This window comes from Heteronotia binoei, chromosome 1, assembly GCF_032191835.1.
Source record: "Heteronotia binoei isolate CCM8104 ecotype False Entrance Well chromosome 1, APGP_CSIRO_Hbin_v1, whole genome shotgun sequence".
Lineage (NCBI taxonomy): Eukaryota > Metazoa > Chordata > Lepidosauria > Squamata > Gekkonidae > Heteronotia > Heteronotia binoei.
In genome coordinates this window covers 175,544,039-175,568,217 of record NC_083223.1, presented here as the reverse complement: position 1 = coordinate 175,568,217, position 24,179 = coordinate 175,544,039, and the positions used below count along the sequence as shown (strand labels likewise).

The following is a 24,179-nucleotide window of genomic DNA, read 5'->3' as shown; positions in this document are numbered from 1 at the left end:
CCATCTCTACCATGTGGTTATAGGAACACTGGTTATCTTTAATGGGAAGCTGCAGTATCCCACACTCTATGAATGCAGGAGGAATGAACTGCACAAGAAGTCAAAATGACAGATGGACTATGCTTCAAGTAGAACATTTCCTGTTCCTCATTTTCAGAGAATCAGTGCACTATAGTATAGCTTAGGATATGAGCCACAAAGCCCTTGGTTTAACTCTTATCTCTGCAATGAAATCACTAGGTGAAGTTAGGCAAACCACATTCTCAGCGTCAAGCCCCTCCCCCAAATTTGAAATATAAAACTAACACTAGTCTATTTTACGTATTTGTGCAATATGGTGTGAATGGGGATGATAGACTAGATGGAGCACTGGTCTGAGTCAGCAGGGCACTTATGTTCTTACTGAAATAAGAAATTAAGCCCTTTGTTCAAAGTTTTAATGCTTCCATTACCAATGTTTTAAAGGCACTGTTCAAAATCAAGATGTGGCAGCTGTATTCCAGGTGCTTACATAGCAATGCCTGCATGCACACTGCAACGTCTCCATCCTCTTCACAGTTACTCCCAAAACAGTAACTTGGTTTCACAAGAAAACAAAAACTCCCAATGCAAACATAAAGTGACCTTCTGCCTTACAGCCTGGATCTTGGAGGGTTTACAAACTCAGATTAAGGGTGGGGTGGGGGGAGCAATGGAGAATAATACAAGGCTTGGTAATGAAATAATGAAGGCTGTGTACAGTAACAGCTACAAATAACTGAAATGCCATAATGAGAAAAGCTCGAATCTTCACCCAAGTAGCTATACTTGCACATATCTGCTTATTTTTGCATATTTTATTCAACTTCTGCTCAACATAAGAAAAAGCCATGAGCAGCACTGCTCCCTTCAGATCTTCTTCAGCACCTACCCCCTGCTAGTTTTTTGAAATTTTACCAGCATTGGCCCTGAACTTTTGTGTTTACTTTGCAGGTTTAAAGGCTAGAAGTTAGCTTCTGGGATTTCTTTTGAAAAAATACAAGCTGTACCCTGTACTCTCACTTCTGTCTTGCAGTTACCACATCCACAAAGCCTTACTTATAAAGGCTGAGGCCAGAGAGAGTGTCCAGACATAGGAAGTGGCAGGGGGACAACAGCAGAAGGGTTTGAGTAGCGTGAAGGGTGTGAAAAAGCCAATAAGCATTCTCCAGTCATGTAAGTTTGGTGAAAGGTTTGTTGCTATTTCAGCTCCAAAGAACAAGAGAAAAAATGAGTTAGGTGATATCTTTTATCAGAGTTATTTCAATAAATTCCCCTGAAATATTTGCATCAAGTCCAGACAAGTAGACAACTCCAGGCAGGGAGAAAGATGTGCCAGGAAATGAGGAGTCAAGCAAAACTGCTTGAGGAACACATTACTATTTTTTCCTCAGAATTACTGACCCAGATAACACAAAGATGAAATCAGAGGGGCAGGGGGATTGTCCATTGGAAAAGTGAGGAGAAAGGGAGGAGTCCTAGTATTAATGAGTGGCAGTTAGTGCTGAAGACTCAAAAGAAAGACATTCTTAAGAAAATCAATTTGTTTTATTTATTTTAAAACCACCACCTCATTAGAAGTAGATACACATTTGCCTGAATTCTTGTGTAAAAGCCATTTTTTATCCGTATACACACTTAACTCATCTCCTAATTCCCTTCCCCTATTCTGCCTAGGAACAGCTCCGTCTATGGTACAGAATGCATTACCTACTGCCAGCGTGGTATAGTGGTTAAAAGTGACAGACTTGAGTTTGATTCCACATTCCTCCACATGAAGCCAGCTGGGTGACCTTGGGTCACTCACAACACTCTCAGTCCCGTCCCCCCCAAGAAAATAAGTAGCTTGGCACCATGGTGCATGATACTAGAAGAGTCAAGGCTGCCAGACAGTCTCCAGATCTCCTGGCTATACCACACATAATGCCATACAATAATTATTAATATTCCTTTTGTCAAGGAAAAAATTTCTGCATACACTCACAAGTAACAAGCAAGATGCCCAGCATAATGTGGAGTACATGTACCCCTAAGCAAGGGGTGGAGACGACTGGCAAGGGAAGGGACCACACTGCAGAGGGGATGCCTCTTAAGCATAAGGTACTGATTGCCATGTCTTCAAGAATCTACAGGGAGGTCACTGCTGCCCACTGTGCAGGAGGTGCTGAAACATGGAGTTCTGCTTCTTGCTGAGAACAGTGGGGGAATCAAGCTCTGCAACCTTCCCAGCATGCATTACCAGCACTCGGTCTGAATCCAAAATGGTGTTCAGTCTGGTAGGAGAAAAGGCAACAGATTAAGCAGGGCAAGCTTCATGTAGTAGGAAGGGCGGAAATGTCAATTGCTTCTCTCTTTTATTACAATAAAAGTGGGGCATGGGAGGTAACTCCCTGCTAGACATAGCCATTTTGCCACAGGCATCTAATACAGATACGTAACTGCCACCTGATTTTTCAGAAGCACAGTTTTCATAAACAATGGTTGAGGCAGTAAAAATAGGCCAACAATCGATTGTGCATTTTGTAAATTAACCTCGGGTTCACCAGCTTCTGCTTCAGAAACTCCTGGAGAATGAGAAGAGTGATGCCATATAGTTCACCCTTTGAAGTGGCCATCTCCTCCAGGGAAACTGATGTCTGCTGTCAGCTGTAGTTCCAAGAAAACTCTAGGTCCTACCTTGAAGCTGGTAACACTACTCAGATACACAAAGGAAGTTTACCACCTCATCAGATCAGAGGAACTACGCCCAAGGCTCAGCTTCAGATGTATTGCTGAGAAGTACTGAAAGACTAAAGCGTCCATCTTGTGTGTGCACTCTTATTTATATGCAAGTCCCACTGAATTTAATAGTGTTCAGATTCTTTTCTACAACATCTAATTTTGGGGGGTGGGGAGGGAAGCACTTAGCTGTCTACCAGCACTACAGAGTTTAAAGCACAGATTTCCTGTTTCTGGTTATTCTGTAAGAGATCAATTTATAAACAAATGATCTGTACACACTCCTCAATCACAGTGCAGAACTCCAAGGAATCTCACCATTCAGTTTAGGGTGTATTCCAAAGGAAGTTTTGGAGTAGGATAAATCAAATGGATTTCTGTTTAATGCAGTCTGCACACAGTTCTATTCTACGTTTGTACATATACAAATGCAGTGGAACTCTTAACTAAAAATACACATTTGTTATAGATTGCAATACTGTTATTCTAATCCAGATTTTATCCTTGAATGAACTGCCCAATTGTACTGTACAGAACACAATTATTTTCTTTGCTATGTTCAAGGAATGATGGATGCAAGGAATGATAGATCCGGAGGTTACCTAAGGATAAAGCAATCTGTAGTTCAAGCACATAACAGTACAGCTGGGGGGAGGTGTCATAGTATCTCTGAGGAAGGCCTGTTTTTTCGCCCCTTCCTAATAATACTCTACCACACAAAAGACTGTCCATTTTACAGGGATTGCACTAGAATTTTAGTATTTAGGGTGATCTTGAGTCTCTTAGTAATGCTGGTTTTCAGAGATGTTGTTAAGAGGCTGCTTTATAGCAGACAGCTTTTGTTTGAATTGTAATTTTTTGCTCTGTGTCTTAATTTATTGTAACACACTAAGAGGAACCATTTTTTGGACAGACAGGTGGGATACACATGCTTTAATAAACATTTTTGCTCCAAATGAAAACAGGTTATGTTGATGCAGACAAAACTGAAATCCAAAACCAGAACTATTTGTAGAAAGGCTGTTGTTACAGTAAGGTTTGCTGCATCCTTTTTAAAAGATACCAGTCACTGCTGGGATTAGTGTAATTCCAGCTGAACAAAAGGTTGTTGCAACTGAATTAATAATTGTAGAGGCTGACCATAACGACTCTGCCCCATCATGTAAGGAAGACACTCTTCCAAAAAATATTGCAAACACTTTAAAGTATCATTTTCAGTATCTTTTTTGCCACTTGTGTACATATCCCTTTGTGGAAAGCGCTCTGAAATCAGCACATATCAGTGCTGCGATATTACCAAAAATTTGAGTCCAATAAATGTACCTGTTGCAATGCTAGAAATATGGCCCTACTTAGGGAGCTGTGTTTGAAGTCCATTTCCTTTCAACATGATTTGTAGAAGTCTGCCAGGAAGCATCTGAGTATATTGCCAAATTGCACTTGAATACAACAGAATTCTCTGCCAACTTCCTGCATTGTTGTTCCCAAACAGCATTTAGCTGAAAGATCTGTCCTTTGTCAGAGGCATAAGTCTATCCCTTGCATGTCATTGCAAGTCTTGCTTGAGATGTGTTTTGCCCTGATTTGGTAGCTTCATAGGCATGTTAAACAATATTTGTCTTTGGCTATTATGAAGACAATTACTCCAGCAAAATGCGCATTAAAGCCACAACTCTGTGCAAAGTTGGATAGCTTCGTTCCCACTGAATTCACTGGGATTTAAGCAGCCTGATTTTGTACAAGACTGCAATTTTTAAGTAAGCTGGGCTCAGATGTGCAGCTTGCACAACTGCAGTATTCATTTTAAGAAAGATACACAGCTTCTAGTGAATAGCTTTACTATCCTACAAGAACATGTGGCAGACTTCACCTATAAGAGAATTAGTTTTGAATTGCCTCTCCATTAATTTATTTTATACTAGTATGTCCTGCTTCAAGCCTGCAGGGCAGGTAATGTTAAAATCCAAACGCACTAGTGATGATGCTCAAACCAAGCACACCATGCCCTACCATCCTGATCTATGGTGGGCCCCCCAAGGACCCAGCCCCCTGACTTCCCACCTAACCCAGATCCCCCAACTTCCAATTTTTTATTTTATTTATTTGTGCTAATTGCCACAGCAGCAAGCCTTGCATCACTCTCTAGGTCCAAATTCTTGGTAGGGAGAGAAGTGGGTTATAATATTTCAAATGACTCAAAACACAACAACCTACAAAGGAAAGGGAAAAAAACAACAAAATATCCTTGGACTTTTCTTTACTTCTTTTTTTATAAAAAGGAATAATCAGATTTTGCAGTCTGCAAACAACAACTTGGAAACAGGAGACTTTCTCCTCCCCCTCTCCCCCCTTTGCTTTTCTGCAGCATTTTTCCTTATTCTCTCTGCAATAAGGCACTCCTTGGGCCAAATCAAAACCCCATATGCTTTGCATTATTATCCTCTCCAGCTGTAATAAACCAGAAAATGATGCAATAAGAGCGCAATCCAGGGTGGGGTGGGGTGGAAAGTCTTTTGGAAGCAGATGAGCTGGTACGTGGGCGCAGGAAGGGTTTACGCCGACATACGACCAGCGCTGCCAGAGCAGAGGGGAAGTACATGGACGGGGGGGGGGGGCTGCCCAAGGGCAGCGGCGCCTGAGGGCGGAAGTGAGGCGGAGCATAACGTTCAGGCGGAGGAAGGGGTGGAGTTGGGCACACAACCAGGCTTAGGTGCCTTCCTGAGCAGTTTGGCCCATGACATGCCCCCCGAGAGGCACAATTTTACGCCCGCAAAAACAGCAGCGTGCCCCATAGGCACTCATTGAAACCAAAAACAAAGGTTGCCGCCACCGCTGTGGAAACCCCTTAGAGAGTGGCGTGACTGTCTTGCCAATCCCCTTGCGGCTCGGGCTGACGAGCCCCCTCCCCATCACCCAATCGCCGTCTCCTCCCTCCTAGAAATACTTCTGCTCTGGCCTTGCACAACTCAGTTGTTAGGGAAAGGAGTACATGGCAGGAAGTTCTGCCAGCGAGCTCCCGGCCATACGGACTTAAGAGTGAGGGACAGGCAGACACGTTGGTGACGGGTTTCACACTTCACGGTTGCTTTGACAGTATCTTTGCCTTGCGAGGGGGAGAGAGAGGTCTCTCTCCTGGGGCTAACTGCTCTTGTTTCCAGGTCTCCACAGGAGGCTCTGCATGTGAGGACTGTTGCCCATGGCTGGGTAAGTTCCACTGCCCCCCCGCCTCCCCCTCCCCTCGCTCTTGACCGCTCGGGTGTGCAGCGTCTCTGGCATATGAACCAGGCAGTGGGCTCCAGCAGAGGGCATCTGCTGACCCCGCTCCCATGCTGATGCCTGCTCCTGGTCTGCCCTCTGCTGCATTCCCAACCCCTGGCAGGGCATGGGGCGTGTGTGTGTGGCAGCTGCCCTGTTGTGGGGAGGTGGGTCAGAGACTGTCCCTTTAAGAGAGCGCCCAGCTGAAACGCAGCCCGCTATTCCAGCCACCCCCCCCTGCAGGTGCTCTTGATCTCTGTCTCCGTTTTGCAGGTGGGACTCCAACACAGAGGCTTCCGCATGTGCCGCTTCACCGCCCCCCCCCCACTCCCTCAGCTGCGTCTGCCTGCCTCTCGGAGCGGAGCCCCGCCCACTGCGAGACTGCCCAGCATGCAGCAGGGAACCTGTCACACTCTGTTCTGGAAAATTAAAGTCTGAACTGTGCCCTCTGTTGTCTCTCCCGCTTGGCATATGCTGCATGTTCCCGGGGCAACCCCCCCCCCGTCAGTGGCTTCTCCGAGGGAGTGCCTGGGAGGGTGGGCAGACTTGGTTCTTGGGAGTGGGGATTGGGCTATAAGCCGCCCCCCTGCCCCCCACGTGGCTGGACAGGGGAGGGGGGTGCTGCCCTTCAGCCTGCCTGGGCTGACGGCCTACCCAACCGCACAGGGCTGTTGTGCGCTGGGCACTTGGGGGGGGGGGGTTTGCTGAAGTGGATGCATGCCCAGCGGCTCGCACTCTTGAGTTCTGTGGCCCCCAGGGGAGGTGTTCCTTGCACATAGCAGGGGGCGGCAGCAGGTCAACACCAGGGGGGATGCTCTGGGTGGTGGTGTCTTTTGGACTTAGTCTGGCCACTCCCAGACCCACATTCCAGCCGCTGTCTAGGACAAGGAACTCCTGCTCTTGGCACTTCCTGCTTCTCGGATCATGCCCCTGGCCGTCAGTCTGCCATTGACAGAGTCTCTGACAGTGGGAGGGAATGGGGGGATTGACGGCCTCTCAGGTGCAGGCTTTCTGCCCCCTTGCCCAGTCCCGTGCAATGGGCTGGCCAATCCCATGGTCCCGCACAAGCCACCTCAGCGTGCGCCTGGGCAGAATCACCATGGTGACAGGTTCTCTCTCGCTTGTCGGGCCCCTCTCCCCTCTCTCAGCGTGGCATACCGACTCCCCTTTGGAAGACAATGAGCGGCGCCGTAGATCCACCCACGCCCGAGTGCCCACCCCCCACTTATGTCTGGATTGGGCTGCCCCTGACTTGTATTTATTATTTTAAAGTATAAGCTTAATGGGTGCCCGACCAGAAAAAAATTTGGCCCACAAAACAAAAAATCCCAGCTACAGCCCTGATCCTGATCACTAGGAATGCCTGTATTTTTGGGATTCTAGTTTTGGGATTCTATAACTAGTTTACATGCTGTTCCTGCTGAACTCTTTCAGCCTCTCTAGGACTGTAAGTTTTAAAGATAAAGTCTGTCATTCAGCACTTAATTGCTCAGTCTTGCTCTTTCGCTTTTCACAGAAGTCCACCAGTTCTAAATATGGGGCAAAATACTGATAAATATCAATAAAGTCAATTTGAATACTTCTAATCTGTTTTCCTCATTAAAAATGGAATTCTAGGATCTCTAGGAATATGCATGGTATCTATTTCAGGTTAAAGCAAAACTCTCCAGTCTATACAGTGTATATATACACAAAATTAAAAACTGGATGAGTACAATAGACACAAAAATTGTATTTTTAAATGTCTATATGTATCACATCAGTGTGCACAGCGATGCAAACCACATTGACTCAGACATACAGTGAACTACTACAAGACTGTAAAACAAACCTAACACTAGCCAGTTTGGTGTAGTGGTTAAGTGTGCAGACTCTTATCTGGGAGAACCGGGTTTAATTCCCCACTCCTCCTCTTGCAACTGCTGGCATTATGGGTCACTGCTGGCACTATGGGTCAGTTCTTGCAGTTTGTCCTTGAAAGGGCAGCTGCTGTGAGAGCCCTCTGAGTCCCACCCACCTCACAGGGTGTCTGTTGTGGGGGGAAAAGATAAAGGAGATTGTAAACCACTGAGTCTCTGATTCAGAGAGAAGGGTGGGGTATAAATAGAGTTGCCAATCCCCAGGTGGGGGCAGGGGATCCCCCGGTTTGGAGGCCCTCCCCCCGCTTCAGGGTCATCAGAAAGCGGGGGGAGGGGAGGGAAATGTCTGCTGGGAACTCTGTTATTCCCTATGGAGATTTATTCCCATAGAAAATCATGAAGAATTGATCCACGGGTATCTGGGGCTCTGGGGGGGCTGTTTTTTGGGGTAGAGGCACCAAATTTTCAGCATAGCATCTAGTGCCTCTCCCAAAAATACCCCCCAAGTTTTAAAAAGATTGGACCAGGGAGTCCAATTCTATGAGCCCCAAAAGAAGGTGCCCCTATCCTTCATTATTTCCTATGGAAGGAAGAATTGAAAAGATGTGCCGTCCCTTTAAATGTGATGGCCAGAACTCTCTTTGGAGTTCAATTATGCTTGTCACAGCCTTGATCTTGGCTCCACCCCTAATGTCTCCCTGCTCCACCCCCAAAGTCTCCTGGCTCCACCCCCAAAGTCCCCAGATATTTCTTGAATTGGACTTGGCAACCCTAGGTATAAATCTGCAATTCTTCTTCTTGAGACAGCAAATATAAATATTAGATTTTCAAAGTAAATGCGACCCATATTACCCTGATGTAAAATTTGCAAAGCATGTGATCATCCAGCTTAGGAACTGAGCATTTCAAAATAAACATGGCCAAGATATATTTCATTTCCACATTTTGGTCCCTAAATGCTCCTGGATAAATTTTACAGGGATTTCCTCAAAAGTCTCACCACACTAGTGAATAGTTCCTAAAAGTGCTTTGGATTTGTAAATTCAAGCCATACAGCTGGGGTGTTCCACCATCTGACATCCACTGTGGCTTATTGTAGCAGATAGTAAATAGCCTGTTGAGGAAGCTGACAGTCTGAGAATTAAAAGGAAACTAATGTACTGCAGTCGGAGCCCTCTGCTCACAACCTGAGTTTGATCCCAGCAGAAGCTGGTTCAGGTAGCTGGCTCCAGGTTGACTCAGCCTTCCATCCTTCCAAGGTCAGTAAAATGAGTACCCAGCTTGCTGGGGGGAACTGTAGATGACTGGGGAAGGCAATGGCAAACCACCCTGTAAAAAAAGTCTGCCGTGAAAATGTTGTGAAAGCAATACCACTCCAGAGTCGGAAAAAAAAATGACTGGTGCTTGCACAGGGGACTACCTCTACCTTTTTAATGTCAGGCAAGGCAATCTCTAAATAACTGAATAACACACTGCTTTGCCTCTGTGTGGAGACTTGAGAACAGTACCTGATGAGAAAACAAAACCGCACCTGTGAGCGATAGTTAGCACTGTTTTGTCTGCAAATCGCTGGCGGATGGTTTGCTGGAGCAATTTGTCTGTCTTATGATCCACGCTTGCAGTAGCCTCATCGATGCACAGAACCTAACATTGAAAAAAGTGATTTTTAAAAACATTATATAAATGCAGGAAAGGGTTTTTAAAAATATTATGTAAATGCAGGAAATGAAGGAAGTCACACAAACACAGTTCATGGTCCCTCAGCTCATTTCTACAATGCATTGAAATCCAGTCACTCAAATAGATAAGACAAAGTATCCATTTAGTCCAGCATCTTTTTTCCCACAGGGGCCAGCCAGATACCTCCAGGATGCTCACAAACCGGGCTTGAAATTCTTTCCTGTTGCTCATCCTTCAGAAACTGGTATCCAGAAGCATTCCACTATTGAACATAAGCATTTCATTTTCTATGTTGGTAGATAGCTGCTGATGGACATTTCTTCCGTGAATGCCTACACCTCTTTTAAAGCACCCCAAACCAGTGGCCATCACAACATTCTTAGTTACTAAATTTAATGTTAGTTGAGTATTGTGTGAGAACAAACTCACTCCCTCCCAAATCAATTTCATTTTGAGACTACACATTACAGTGTTATGAGAAATGGAGAAAAAAATTCCTTCATCCACTTTCTCTGCAACATACAGTTTTATAAGCCTTTGTCATGTCCCTTTTAAAGCATTTTCAAACTAAATAGAAATCCAAATGCTTTAGCCATATATGGTTGCGTTCTAACCCCTTTATTATTTTACCAGCTGTTTTCTACAAATTTCCCAGCTTAGTGACATTCTTTGAAAGAAACGTGAAAAAATGCAGTTTTTCTTTGGAGGTTTGAAATTAGCAGAATGTTTACTCTGAGGTTTAAAAGTTGGGTTTTTTTATCTCTCGGCAGAGAACACGCAGGAAGAAGGGAAGTCAGTTCAATTGCTTTCTAGCCTATTTTCATACAAATGCTAATAAGCCTAGACAACGGGATGGTCAAGCTCTCTCCCCATCCCTTCCAATCAGGGAACAGAAACTTGGAGCAATTAAGGCTAGAAAGTCTTCAGGAAGAAATTTCTGGAGATTTCAGGAAAACCTTCCTTGACCTGGCCTGACTGGGTTAGTGGGAGGGGAAAGGGAGATGATAAAAACTCCTTGCAAAGAGGAGGTCTCTTTCTTTAGTAACTCAGGTAGCCATTTTACTATGTGTTTGCCTAAAGAGTTGGAGAGAACTTCAAGGTAAAGACACATCTGGAGATTTGCAACTCCCAAAGATACCTGTCCTATATTTTAACACCTGATAGGGCATGTATAGAGAGAGGTTTGCATTTTACCCATTTCTTCTGAATCCCTTGCTTGATCTGCAGCTGTGCTAAAAGTAAGCTTGTGAACATTTTCTTTTTAATAAATACTTTATAACTTTTGATGCTGGCAGTGTTCTCTGTACCACGGAGACCTCCACCATTCTGGATACACCATTTTAAAAGGAGTACCTGGGGAAAGGCAAGCAGTTGGCCAGAGGCTATTCCTCCAGGGGCATACAAGACAGTAAACTGTCCCCGTGTTTTTATTTTATTTTTATTTTTTATTTACCTTAGATTTGTATGCCCCCCACTCCGTAAATGGACTCAGGTGTTGACCAGGTGTTGGACAGTGGGAGACACAGAGGCAAGGCCTCAGAACATGGAAGGGAAGCTGAAAGTCCTGACCCTCCCACTGGTCAATTCTATACAAAGGTCCGGTGGTGGTGGTGGGTTACCAGAGAGAGAGAAAAGCCTCTCCAGATGTTGTGAAAATTCTGGAGGGCAGGGTGCAATAAGGCCTGCAAGCCAGAGCAGAACTGTTCCACCACAACCAGAATCTTCTTAGTTCTCATGTCTTGAAGCAGGCATCTTCCCCAGTCAACAGGCAAAGCCTGGCTCAAAGCAAATAGTCTTTGCTGTGTCTGAGCAACCTAGTTTGAAACAACAGTACTCACCTTGGCCTGGGTCAGCAGAGCCCTTGCTAGACAAACTAGTTGCCTTTGTCCCACCGAGAGACTTTTCCCTCTTTCCCCCAGTTCACAATCTAATCCACCTGTACAAAGCAAGAAAGTAAAGTTGCTTTTAGGGTAACCAAGTTCAGTTATCCCAGTCAAGAGCCTGACAGGATTTGACATTTGCATCTGCTAAGCATTGGTCCATATGAATCTGACATTTCAGAAAGGAGAGACTCAGTACAAGCAAGAAGCGCTGGAATACAATGAGGTTTCAGCAAGAAACAAGTAAGCTGAAAGTCCTCTGTTCATTTCCCAAACCTTTCACTGGTTTTAAGACTTCAGTTAATCAATCTTGCCAAACTCTGTTAACAATGACAGCCATTTCCACTGGGGCTCAACCATCACAGTCATTGTAGGCACCGGCAGATTTTCTCTGTGGCTTTCAAGGCTACCAGCTCCTGAACTTTCAAGCCCATTTCCCCTTAGCAAGCTTGCTCTCTTCCCCTTCCACTCCCCACAAAAGGGACTCACCCATCTCTGTAATCACTTCCTGCAGATGACACTGCTCCAGGACTTGGTACAGGTCAGCATCTGTGTATTGCCCCTGAGGATCCAAGTTCTCACGGATTGTCCCACTGAATAAGAACGGGTCTTGGGGGATGATGGCCAGTCTAGACCTAGAAGACAGAACAGAGCAAGACTTGCTAGGCAGAAACAGCTTAGGGAGACAGCCTTGCCCAACAGCATTACCTGTCTTCAGTTCAAACAGCAGAAGAAATGGAAACACTGGACCTATAACACACATGCAGAATAACTGTGGAGTTTAACCCATCATGACTAAACTAAAGAATGCCTGGTCAGGACTACTACTAATTAGCCCCATGACAATGGCATTCCACCAGAACCCGTTGAAAGTAAAAGAAGGGTTTTCCAGTATGGGTGTGAAAGTTGGACAATAATGAAGAAAGTTAATAGGGAGTCAGTAAATTCTTTTGTTTTACCTGGACCACCAAAAAGATAAATAAGTGGGGGGTTTTATCAAATAAGTGGGGGGTCAAATCAAACTTGAACTCTCCCTAGAAGCTAAATGACTAAACTGAAGCTATTGTATTTTGGTCACATCATGAGAAAACAAGCATCTCTGGAAAAGACAATAATGCTAGGAAAAGTTGAAGGCAGCATTAAAAGAGGAAGACCCAACATGAGATGGGTTAACTCAATCGAGAAAGCCACAGCCCTCATTTGCAAGACCTGAGCAAAGCTGTTAATGATAGGACATTTAGGAGGACATTACTTCATAGGGTTATGGGTGGAATTCTAGCAGGAGCTCCTTTGCATATTAGGCCACACACTCCTAATGTAGCCAATCCTCCAAGAGCTTACAAAAAAGAGCCTTGTAAGCTTTTGGAGGATTGGCTACATCAGGGGTGCATGGCCTAATATGCAAAGGAGCTCCTGCTAGAATTCCAGCCCTGCATAGGGTCAACATAAGTTGGAAGTGACTCAATGGCACTTAACACCCTCTCCCCTTAAAAGTCACTTGTTGTCCTGACCCCGATAGCCCAGGCAAGCCCAATCTCATTAGACCTCAGAAACTAAGCAGGGCCAACCCTAGCAAGTACTTGGATGCAAGACCTCCAAGGAATATCATGTCCAGGATACAGAGGCAGGCAAGCAAGCCACCTCTCTGAAATGTCCAAACCCCACTAGGGATCACCAGAAGTCAGTCATTACTTCCAGTGCGTGCACACACACATGCATATCCTGCCCCCCCCCACCAAATTAAAAAGTTACATCTCCTTACCTCAACTCCTTCAGGCTAACAGAATGGTTGTCGATATTGTCCAGAAGAATTCGGCCAGCTGTAAGCTCCACCATTCGGAAGAGAGCCAAAAAGAGAGTGGATTTGCCAGACCCAGTGCGCCCAACTATCCCTATCTTCTCCCCAGGATAGACAGTAAAAGTCACCCCATCCAGGGCATTGGGTAGCTCAGGCCGATAGGCCAGGACAACTTGTTGGAACTCTATGTGACCTCGATTTGGCCAATCAGATGCAACCTTTAAGGAAGAGGAGTTCAAGTATGAGTATCTTCTACCTCCCACCAGTTCTTTCTGCAGGCTGTTTTTGATCTGGTCTTTTAGTGAAGAGTAATGAAATGACATCTCAACCAATTTGTGTGTGCATCAAATGTACTGTCTTGGAACATAAATCTTCCATTTGCATTCTGCTGATCAGAAGTTAAACAAAAACAACCATTTTGAGTAAGCAAAAAACTACTTAACCCATTTTTCCACTAGCTAATTGTCAGTTTGCCAGGTTACAAGGAGAACAGTTCATATTTAATGGAGGGTATATAACAAAGCAAAGGAGGGGAAGAAAAACAATTGCTTAGTTAGATCAGAGGACGATTTGGTTTTTCAATCCTTCCTCACTGGAAGGGATTATTAGGTTATTTTTTACATTGGGAATTTGTTCTTTCAAGCAAAGGAAATAAATTAGAATTATAGAATCATAGACTTGGAAAGGAACCCCCAGGGTCATCTAGTCCAACCCCCTGCACAATGCAGGAAACTCACAAACACCTCCCCCTACATTCACAGGATCAGTATTGCTGTCTAGTCATCTAGCCTCTGTTTAAAAACCTCTAGAGAAGGAGAGCCCACCACCTCCCAAGGAAGCCTGTTCCACTGAGGAAGCGCTCTGGCTGTCAAGAAGTTCTTCCTAATGTTGAGCCAGAAACTTCTGATGTAATTTCAACCCATTGGTTCTGGTCCTACCTTCTGGGGCCACTGAAAACAATTCCACACCATCCTCTAGATGACAGCCCTTCAAGTACTTGAAGATGATGATCATATCACCTCTCAGCCGCCTCCTCTCCAGGCTAAACATGCCAGCTCCTTCAACCTTTCCTGGTAGGACTTGGACTCCATCCCCATCCCCAACTTAGCCATGAATTGTCCGAACTGGCAGAAGACAACAATTATAAATACCAGTGGGTTCGGCAACGAAACACCGTTTGCTCTCCTGGTGAAAGCAACATCAGGATGGGAAGAGGCTCCCCTTTGAAAGAAACAAGTTTGGATGAGCCCTGTCTTCAGTCCCCACTGGGATGGGTTGCACCTTCCCTGGGATGCTCTTCTTCACTAAAGGAGAACTATAACCAGGGCAGATTATATAAATACCACTGTGAGTCACTGAGACTGGTGGGCAACCCATGAATAATGAGTCGTCCTATACTTGGGGTCTGCAGGAAATATGTATTTGATAGCTCAGTTGATCTGATTTGCTGAGTTTCAGTTTGCTTTATTACGGTCCATGACCAAATACACAGCACAATGCCGGCCAACAACAACCACATACAAATTGTAAAAATCAAGATGGACCTAAATAGGTAAAACGTAAGATATTTAAAAAATAAATGTGAAAATAAAATATAGGACATTAATATAAATAATGAGATATGACAAATAATACAGTAGTGGTCAAACATCTTCTAGCTTAATATAGTACATATAATAAAAAATTAAAAAATTATACAGCTCCAGAAAAAATATTAACTAGAATACACTGGTTAAAATTACAATCTGTTACCTCAACATTAACTTGTAAGAAACATAAAATGCAATTTGATTGCATGGGAACAAAATTTGGCAACTTTATGCATGGTCTCTGTATTTATATCAGTTAATTTGCTGAGTACTGACAAGTAGAAATTGTACAAGGAGGACTTACCTGGAGAAGTCCATCCTGAGGTTCTATGGGGATCTCTGTCGCATATTCCTCTGCCCGTTCCACACTCACCATCATGGTCTCTGTTTGTGTGAAGCTGGTGATAAGCCCAGACAGCAAGGATGTGACTGACAGAGCATAGGAAAGGGCTAGGCCCACAAGACCTAAAAGGGACAAAAAAGGAGACCCACAAAAAGCATCAGTGAGAGAAGGTACAAACCGCCTATTCTGAAACAAGCCGAATGTTGAGACAATGAGTGGTGACTCAGCTCCTTCTGATAGGGTACTGAGGAGTGACTATCACTTTGAAGAACCTAACATTCTAAGCCCTCACCAGAGTTCCAGGCAAGTTTTTCAAAAATCCTCTTTGGTATCTTAGAAACCAACTGGATCTGTAAAGTTCCAGAGGTGCCATTTTAATGTGGAAGGGGCCAGAGATTGATGTTGCAAATTTGGGAGAGGCAGAAAACTACAATACTCTGAGATGAAAGAAGACTGACATAAATGGAGGTGCACAGCCTTAGGCATGCATAGAGAATTTGAGTTTCTGGCTCAACATTAGGAAGCACTTCCTGACAGTTAGAAGGGTTCTTCAGTGGAACAGGCTTCCTTGGGAGGTGGTGGTTTCTCCTTCCTTGGAGGTTTTTTTTAAAAAGGCTAGATGGCCATCTGACAGCAATGAAGATCCTGTGAACTTAGGGGAAGGTATTTGTGAATTTCCTGCATTGTGCAGGGGGTTGGACTAGATGACCCTGGGGGTACTTTCCAACTCTATGATTCTAAACATGGATCCTAGAGAGTCCAGTGTCAGGTGGCTCACCTGGATTCCCCAGTTTCCTCTGATGCTGGATAATAGCAATCACCGCAATAGCTGTAACAACAGCAACTCCAATCATCTGAAGCCTAATGTCCAACCACTGCACGGCAGTGTTGCTGGCAAAACGGCAGCGTTGGTTGAGCTCCAGTCGCAGCTGATTCTCTGTCTCAAACCTAGACTGGATACAGTCCTGAGGTTAGCATCAAAACAGTTCTTTTGTAGCCATTGCTACCCCTTTTGCCATTCATCACAAGACCCTATCTTCAAGCCAACACTTCCTGTGCATGTCTAGATCTTCCCTAGCTGAAGAGCAGAACTCACCTGCCTGTGGCCCTGGTAGCCCGAATAGTGCTGAGACCTGTCAAGGTTTCTGAGAAGTGAGTGTAGATAGGTGACAGAGTGAGACTGTAGAGGCGTTTGAGCTCTCGGGAGGTGCGCCGGTAATAGCGTTGAATGGAGTAGTAAACAGCTGCCAAGGGCAGCAAGACTAGGCCAATCCAAGGTAGCCCATAGGTGATCATCACTAGCATTCCAAGCAATCCAAACATGTTGGCCAGGAAGATGTTCAGAATGAAGGGCAGGCTATCATCCACACAGTACAAATCAGAGGAGAAACGGTTAAGGATCCGGCCTGTTGGTGTACTGTCAAAGAAAGTCATTGTGGCCTGTCAATGAAGAATCAAGAGCATGCGAGTCACAGTGGGCTGTGACACACTGTATAACTGTAGATGATTTCACACATTTAACCTCCACCAGAAACAGTAAGCATTTCAGAATGTGACAAGTTCACAGGGATGTTTTCCATGCAAGGACACAAATAGAGATCCCTGTATATTATTAGCTGTGCAATCCTTGTACACAAAGCACAAAATACTTATACCTTCTCTTATGATGGAGTTCTTTACACCCTCCCCCCACAAAAAGACTGAACTTTGATGGAAGAATAATACATGAAAAGTAATACACCAGTGCAGCTACTCACCTGAAACAATGTGCCTCTTAAGTGTATAATCTGAAATTATCACACCTTATTAGGTCTCTAGAATCAAAGCTGAGCAGAAAGGGAACCTAACCTGCTTTCACCTTCCAGTTTGTTTGAAACCAGCTGATTTGTACAAATTTGAAAATCTCTCCCCAGCTACAATGATAGGTCTCATTCTGGTATAAGCTCACAACCGTATTCCGGCCATGAAGCTTACTGGGGAGTGAGGAAGAAGGAGACCTTCGACAAGTTACTGTTTCTCTTTAACCTCGATTCACATAGAATCATAGAGTTGGAAGGGAGCTCTAAGGTCATCTAGTCCAACCCCCTGCACAATGCAGGAAACTCACAAACACCTCCTCCTAAATTCACAGGATCTTCATTGCTGTCAGATGGCCATCTAGCCTCTGTTTAAAAACCTCCAAGGAAGGAGAGCCCACCACCTCCCGAGGAAGCCTGTTCCACTGAGGAATCGCTCTAACTGTCAGGAAGTTCTTCCTAATGTTGAGCCAGAAACTCTTTTGATTTAATTTCAACCCACTGGTTCTGGTCCTACCTTCTGTGGCCACAGAAAACAATTCCACACCATCCTCTATATGACAACCCTTCAAATACTTGAAGATGGTGATCGTATCACCTCTCAGCTGCCTCTTCTCCAGGCTAAACATGCCAGCTCCTTCAACTTGGTCTCCAGACCCCTCACCATCTTTGTTGCCCTCCTCTGGACCTGTTCCAGCTTCTTAAAATGTGGGGCCAGAACTGAACGCAATACTCCAGGTGACGTCTTACCAGAGCAGAGTAAAGCAATACCATCACATCACAGGATCTGGACACTATACTTCTGTTGATACAATCCAAAATTGCATTTGCCTTTTTAGCCACCGCATCACACTGTTGATTCATGTTCAGTGTATTATCCACTAAGACCCCTAGATCCTTTTCGCACATACTACTGCTAAGACAAGTCTCCCCCATCCTATAACCATGCATTGGATTTTTCCTACCTAAATGCAGAACTTTACATTTATCCCTGTTAAAATTCATTTTATTGGTTTTAGCCCAGTTTTCCAGCCTGTCAAGGTCATCCTGTATCCTGTTTCTGTCTTCTACTGTATTGCAACCTGTCCCAATTTAGTATCATCGACAAATTTAATAAGCATTCCCTCTATTCTTTCATCCAAATTGTTTATAAAGATGTTGAACAAAACAGGCCCCAGAACAGATCCTTGAGGCACTCCACTTGTCACTCCTCTCCAAGAGGATGAGGAATCATTCACAAGCACTCTTTCGGTGTGATTTGTCAACCAGTTACAGTAACAGGATCCAAACCACATTTTACCAACTTGTCAAGGATAGTATGTGGAACCTTATCAGAAGCCTTATTGAAATCAAGATAAACAATGTCTACAGCATTCCCCTGATCCAGCAAGGTAGTCACTTTCTCAAAAAAAGAGATCAGGTTAGTCTGACATGACTTGTTCTTGAGAAACCCATGCTGGCTCTTAGTAATCACATCCATTCTTTCTAAATGTTCCAGGAGCGACTGATTATTTGTTCTAAAACTTTTCCAGGTATAGACGTCAAGCTGACAGGTCAGTAGTTACCCGGATTGTCTTTTTCTCCCTTCTTGATCATTGTGAGGAGAGAAACAAAGAGATTTAAAGCACTTTCTAGTAGCATTGGCAGTTCCAGGTTAGAAAATACCTGGAGATTTGGCGAGTGAAGCATGGAGAGGCTAGGGTTTGAGGAAAGAAGGCACTTCAGCAGGGTGTAACACCATAGGGCCCACCTCCAAATGGCCATTTTCTCCAGGTGAATTAAACTCTATCACCTGGAGATCAGTTGTTATCCTAAATCTGCAGCCACCACCTGGGGGATGGCTATCCTATTTTCTAGACCCAAAAAAGATGTTATAGGAATAATTAACTAGGAGTATTTTTTTTTTTTTGCAATAAGCCCCCTTCAGTGGTTCTCTCATACAATGAGGATACAGCCCTGCAAATGAAATGCAAAGGAGTCCCTGTGCTTCCAGTGCATAGTAGAGATATTCTCATCAAGACATTTCCCTCAGGGGAACTTTTGGGTTCAGGTTAGCAACTTGGTACAGAATTGCTACTTTTCAGTTAAAGGAAACCTCCCCAAGGAGGAGCCATAGCAATAAGCAGGACTTGGATACGCTGAAAGACAAAAATAGACACGGGGCTAAGGAGAAGCTCCCTTTCATTGCCAACTTGATGCTCTTCCCTAGCAGAGCATCCAGACCAGTCTGACAGACATTTACCTTCATCACTCTCCTGAGCAGTCGATTGTGAATGACTGTAGCAGCACGGATGGTGCCATAGGCAAAGAGGAAGGCCCGCAGGATAGTGAAGACAGAGTTTGCCCCAGCAATGCAGCCATACACAGTCAGGTAAAACTTCACATCCAAAGTGCCATTTGAAGGAATGGAGGCCAGAACTGGGGAACTGAGAGAAAGACAAGTTAGATTAGCTAGAGCAGGCAGCTTGCCAAGCCACCCTTTTCCCAGCCTCCTGTCCAGCTCTTGGGCTTTCAATAACACTCAAAATCGATGGCAGATATCCCCATACAAAGTCTCCAGGAGCCATGGTCCTCATTATATCCCTCCTGCTGTGAGTTTTTGTCAGTCTAGAAGACCAAGCACTAACCACCACTCAGTACAATACATAAGCCTGCGTGCTCTGAACATGCTTCAGTCATCAGTAGGCAATTCATCCTTAGGGCAATTCTTCCATTTTTCTTCCCTAGCTCAATTTCTCCCCAGGGAACTTGTATCCTACCTAAGGCCTGCTGCTCTTTGGGCTGACAGAAAAAACATGGCTTTATAAGGCAAATGATCCAGTCTTTGTTCAAGTGATATTTGGGAGAAACCAGGGTCTTTTTGGTAGAAAAAGTCCAGCAGGAACTCATTTGCATATTAGGCCACACCCCTGATGCCAAGCCAGCTGGAACGGTGTTCCTGCTCCAAAAAAGCCCTGGAAGAAACAGTGTACTTTTTCTCGTGGTTTAGTGAAGTTCTTAATGAGAAAGTTAAAGAAATCATGGAAGGTCTTTATTTCGCTAGAATGCATGGTTCCAATTCTCTATATATGAAGCATCTCAATCCCATCTGGTAAGTCAGCTCTTAAATTTATCTTTTAACTTATCTCCACATACATACATGAGTCCCCCATGGGAGAAGAGTAGCAGCTGTGGGGAAGGCAGATGTGACAAGCTTCTGATAGACACATTCTCTGCATGGGGTAGGCTAGAGATCCAGTTTGACAGCCACCAATCAGACACATTTCTGGAAGCTGCAGAAATGTACAAACATCAGATCATAACTTCTCTTAGGACACATTCATGTAAATTAGGAAGTTAAAAAACCCTTCACTACAAGGTGACTCTTGTAGTTTATGAAATAACCATACTCACTACTCCTAGTTGGTCAGAATAAGTGCTATAAGATGCAGGCATGGCACTAAGGGTTCTGGAGTCCCTAGGCAGATGACCATTCTTCCGCCCCCCCGTCTCTTTCCGAACGCATGAAGCGACATCATCGGGCTGCTGCGCTACATGTGAGCTCTCAGCCCGACCCTCCCCTGCTTCAAAGGGAGCCAGCTGCTCCCTTTGAAGCAGGGGTCAGGCTGAGAGTCACGGGAAGCGTCTTTGGGTGTGGGGAGGGAGGCGGGGGAGGCAGGTGTGGGGCAGTGGGGAGGTGGCGGGCAGTGGCGGTGGGTGCGGGGAGGTGATGGCAGGTGCAAGGAGGTGGCAGAAGGTGGCAGCGGGCGCAGGGAGGAGGCAAAAGGCAGTGGGCACAGAAGGTGGCAGCGGGCGCAGGGAGAGGAGGCAGCTCATGGGGCCCCTAGGCCAAGTGACACCTGAGGCTGCCGCCTACTTGGCCTACTTTAGCCCTGATATGATGTGATTGAGTTATTACCTCATTCTCATGGGAATTTAAGAGGGGAAAAAAATCTGCTGACTTTTCTATGAACAAGTGCTCATGGCATGGGAAGCAATCTCTTCCAAAATTACTCAGAAAGGTTTTGGAATATCTTAAGAAATGCTTTAATTGTATCATAAAGACCCCAGTCCATCTATAGAGCCTCAATTCCTGGAGCAGCCAGCATCAGGCAACATCACAGTTATCCCTTTTAAAAAAGAGCATCAATAAAGGATCCAAATGGCATTTTATACTTCACAACATTCTCAAAACTCACATTGCCTTGGAAACTCTGAGTAAACCCATCTACTTGATAATCACAGAAGAAAGCTTGAATGACCTCTAAGAGGCAGCACCTTCAGATGGAGTCCAGAATCCTGTCCTTAGAAACCCAAACCCTAGACATAGGTAGGCAAACATACATATATAGTTTCATAAAATGTATACTATTTACATACCCAATGAACTTGTTTTTTCATTTGAAAAAACGTCAGGAGCCATAAAAATGACTAAGAAAGTAGAAATGATTTACAAGGGAGACATAATCAGTGTCACAACACACAGGCAGACAGTGGCTTGAGGCGAGCGGTTAGCTGAAGAATGAGATTGGGGGCCAGTCCAAGGGCCAAGTACCAGATTAGGATGTCGATATAAACATACTGAGAGGCAGACCAAAGGTAGAGCCTAGCAGTCCAAAACCGTTTTTGCACACTGCTCACTTCGGAGTCACGTCCCTCTTCACTGCACAGCGTCTGCTCGGATTTCCCACCATCTGCACCAGAGGAGCAGAAAGAGTCACGGCTTCTGCATCGCAAACGGAAATCACTAAAACCCAGTTTCCATTTGCGACGCAGAAGCTACGGCTCTTCCTGCTCCTCCAGCGCAGATGGTGGGAAATCCGAGCAGCCACTGCGCAGTGAAGAGGGACGTGACTCCGAGGTGAGCAGTGTGCGAAAACAGTTCAAGAGCTGGTTACTGGTGAGGTGTCACAAATCCAAGGTTTATAGGCAGAAGTTGTCCAAGAGGTCACAACAGCAGAGCATGGTCCAGTTCAAGAGTAATCAGGATGCAAGGTCAGATCAGGTCAGGTGTAGTGGTCACTGGGTCAAAGGTAATCTGACTCATTACTTCCATACCTGGTTCATCTTTTGCTTCCCTAAGTCACAGCTTAGCTGCATCAGGCCAGTGCATGGGTGATCTTCTTGACTTGTTAACGCTAGATGACTCTGGGCTGTGAGCCACGCACTTCACCTCCTTTCAAATAGTTCATGCCATGCCCTTCGCCACCAGCATTCCAGTGGCTCTGGGGGCAAATGAGGTGAAGCAGCCCATGAGACCTTGTCTGAGCCTGGATCCAGGGTCGGCAAGGCGTCACCCTCTGCTGATAGCTCCTTAGTTTCTAAGGACCAGTCCTCTGTGACTGATTGTGAGCTGGGACCCATTTCTACTGTTTCTCTGATCCTTTTATCCCTGACAGAACTGGCCTCTTTGGGCTGATCCACCACAGTCAGGGGTCTAAGGCAAGTGAATGGTACTTGTGCCATCTTACATTATGCACACTAGAATCCCTACCTCTACTGCCAATTTCTGTATTTATATTTAAAAATTAACAATGTCCATGTTCTTCTGCAGGAATGGTTAAAATCTTGCTTTTAAAAACTGCTGTAAACCCAGAATCTTAAAAATGCAGTTGATTTTATATTTTATTTCTTTTGAGTTAAAACATCGCTGCTTCCACACAGAGATGATACTCTCTGTAGCTCTTGCTGCTACAGAACATAAGGACCGTAGATCTTCCTCAGACTTTCCTTACCCTCAACCTCCAAAGCTGCCATTCCACCCCTACTACTGGATGACTTTTTGGAAAGAAAACTGGAAATAACTCAACTGCTACAGAGCACTAACATTACAATGGTCTATTGCCACAATTCCTCTGAATTCACAGCTTTTGTTTATTCTAAGTTAGCCTATAGCCCTTTTTTGTGTGATTATATGATGCTCCAAGAAAAACAAAAACAGTTTGGAGGTCAGACTGGAGCAGAACCTCTGTATGAAAGCAACCAAAGAATCTTGAGGCATCTTGAGGACTAACATATTTCATAAAGAATAAGCTTTTGTGAGATACAGCCCATTGAATCAGATGCACAACGTGAACTCGTAGTTAGACACACACAGAGATCTATATCTACAAACATCCACAAATCTCCTTAAGAGAAAGACCTGTGAGGACTTGTGGGAGAGGTGCAGTTCCTCCTCACCAGGCTTTTTCAGATAAGTTTCTTTTTGTTATTTTTGTTATTTTGAGTTTTCTTCTTCATGTATAATGTTTTGTCGGTTTTCTTTGACCCACCCACTTCTACCCATCTCCAGCCTGCTTTTCAATGACTGGGCTGTCAGCATCATAAAACCACTCCCTCTCCTCTCCCTGCCCTGAAGATGAGTGTTTTTATATTTGTTTTTGTTTTTTAAAGGTAGTAAAATATTGATATACCATTCTAATCAGGGTTTTTTTCGGCAGCAGGAACTCCTTTGCATATTAGGCTACACCCCCCTCATGTAGCCAATCCTCCTCTAAGCTCTTGGAGGATTGGCTACATCAGGGGGGTGTAGCCTAATATGCAAAGGAGTTCCTGCTACAAAAAAAATCCTGATAGGTTTAATGGGTTCTCTGAATTCCCAGCTTTCATTTAGAAAAAAAGGTCTCTATCTCTTTCCCCTCTCAAAGATACAAAGCTCCACAAGGCAAGATGCTAGAGAATTACTTTTTTAAAAAAAATTGGGAATTCAGAGAACCTGTTAAACCTATTATAATAATACATCAATCTATTGATATTTTACTTATGTTTATTTAAAGAATGCAGCCATTACAATAATATAAACATGCACAAAAAATAAAAAGGGGGTGCCATGATGCTGCCAATGACAACACCTCCCCTTGAAAATCCTAATTATTAAATGGATGTGCAGAAGAAAATAAATGGACTCCATAACAGTGAAAATGCAAAATTTCAAAGATACGTGAAAGAGTCATGGCTAGGCTGATTCAAATGCTGGTGGATCAACTCCCAAGAAGCTGAGTAAGTTGAGTATGTGAAGAAGCCCCTATTTTCACCAAAGTTTCCCCTCACTGCTATCAGCTCTTACTAGCTGTGATTCGCTCCCTCCTTGATCCAGCCACCACCAGTTTTCATAGGGCATTTTAGGTTGCTAGGGTAAGCCAAAATATTGCCTGATCTTTGAAGAAGATGAAGAAGATATTGGATTTATATCCCACCCTCCACTCCGAAGAGTCTCAGAGCGGCTCACAATCTCCTTTACCTTCCTCCCCCACAACAGACACCC

General features: G+C 44.5%; 1 protein-coding gene across 3 annotated transcripts in view; it reads right to left on the bottom strand.

The window, feature by feature from the left end:
* Positions 1-1,547: 1,547 nt before the first annotated feature.
* Positions 1,548-24,179, bottom strand: part of ABCC10 (ATP binding cassette subfamily C member 10) — a 47,181-nt gene continuing 24,549 nt past the window's right edge. For 2 of the 3 annotated variants that reach the window (XM_060244386.1, XM_060244387.1), the window contains 10 exons: positions 20,076-20,208; positions 19,179-19,362; positions 16,237-16,580; positions 15,919-16,088; positions 15,102-15,262; positions 13,173-13,426; positions 11,900-12,045; positions 11,369-11,466; positions 9,382-9,494; positions 1,548-2,291 (listed from right to left, as the gene is read on the bottom strand). In XM_060244386.1, the coding sequence (XP_060100369.1) occupies positions 2,156-2,291; positions 9,382-9,494; positions 11,369-11,466; positions 11,900-12,045; positions 13,173-13,426; positions 15,102-15,262; positions 15,919-16,088; positions 16,237-16,580; positions 19,179-19,362; positions 20,076-20,208 (1,739 nt within the window). In that variant the 3' untranslated portion in view covers positions 1,548-2,155. Of the gene's footprint in view, positions 2,292-9,381; positions 9,495-11,368; positions 11,467-11,899; positions 12,046-13,172; positions 13,427-15,101; positions 15,263-15,918; positions 16,094-16,236; positions 16,581-19,178; positions 19,363-20,075; positions 20,209-24,179 lie in introns of those variants that run through there. The other variant, XM_060244388.1, reaches the window with a different exon arrangement.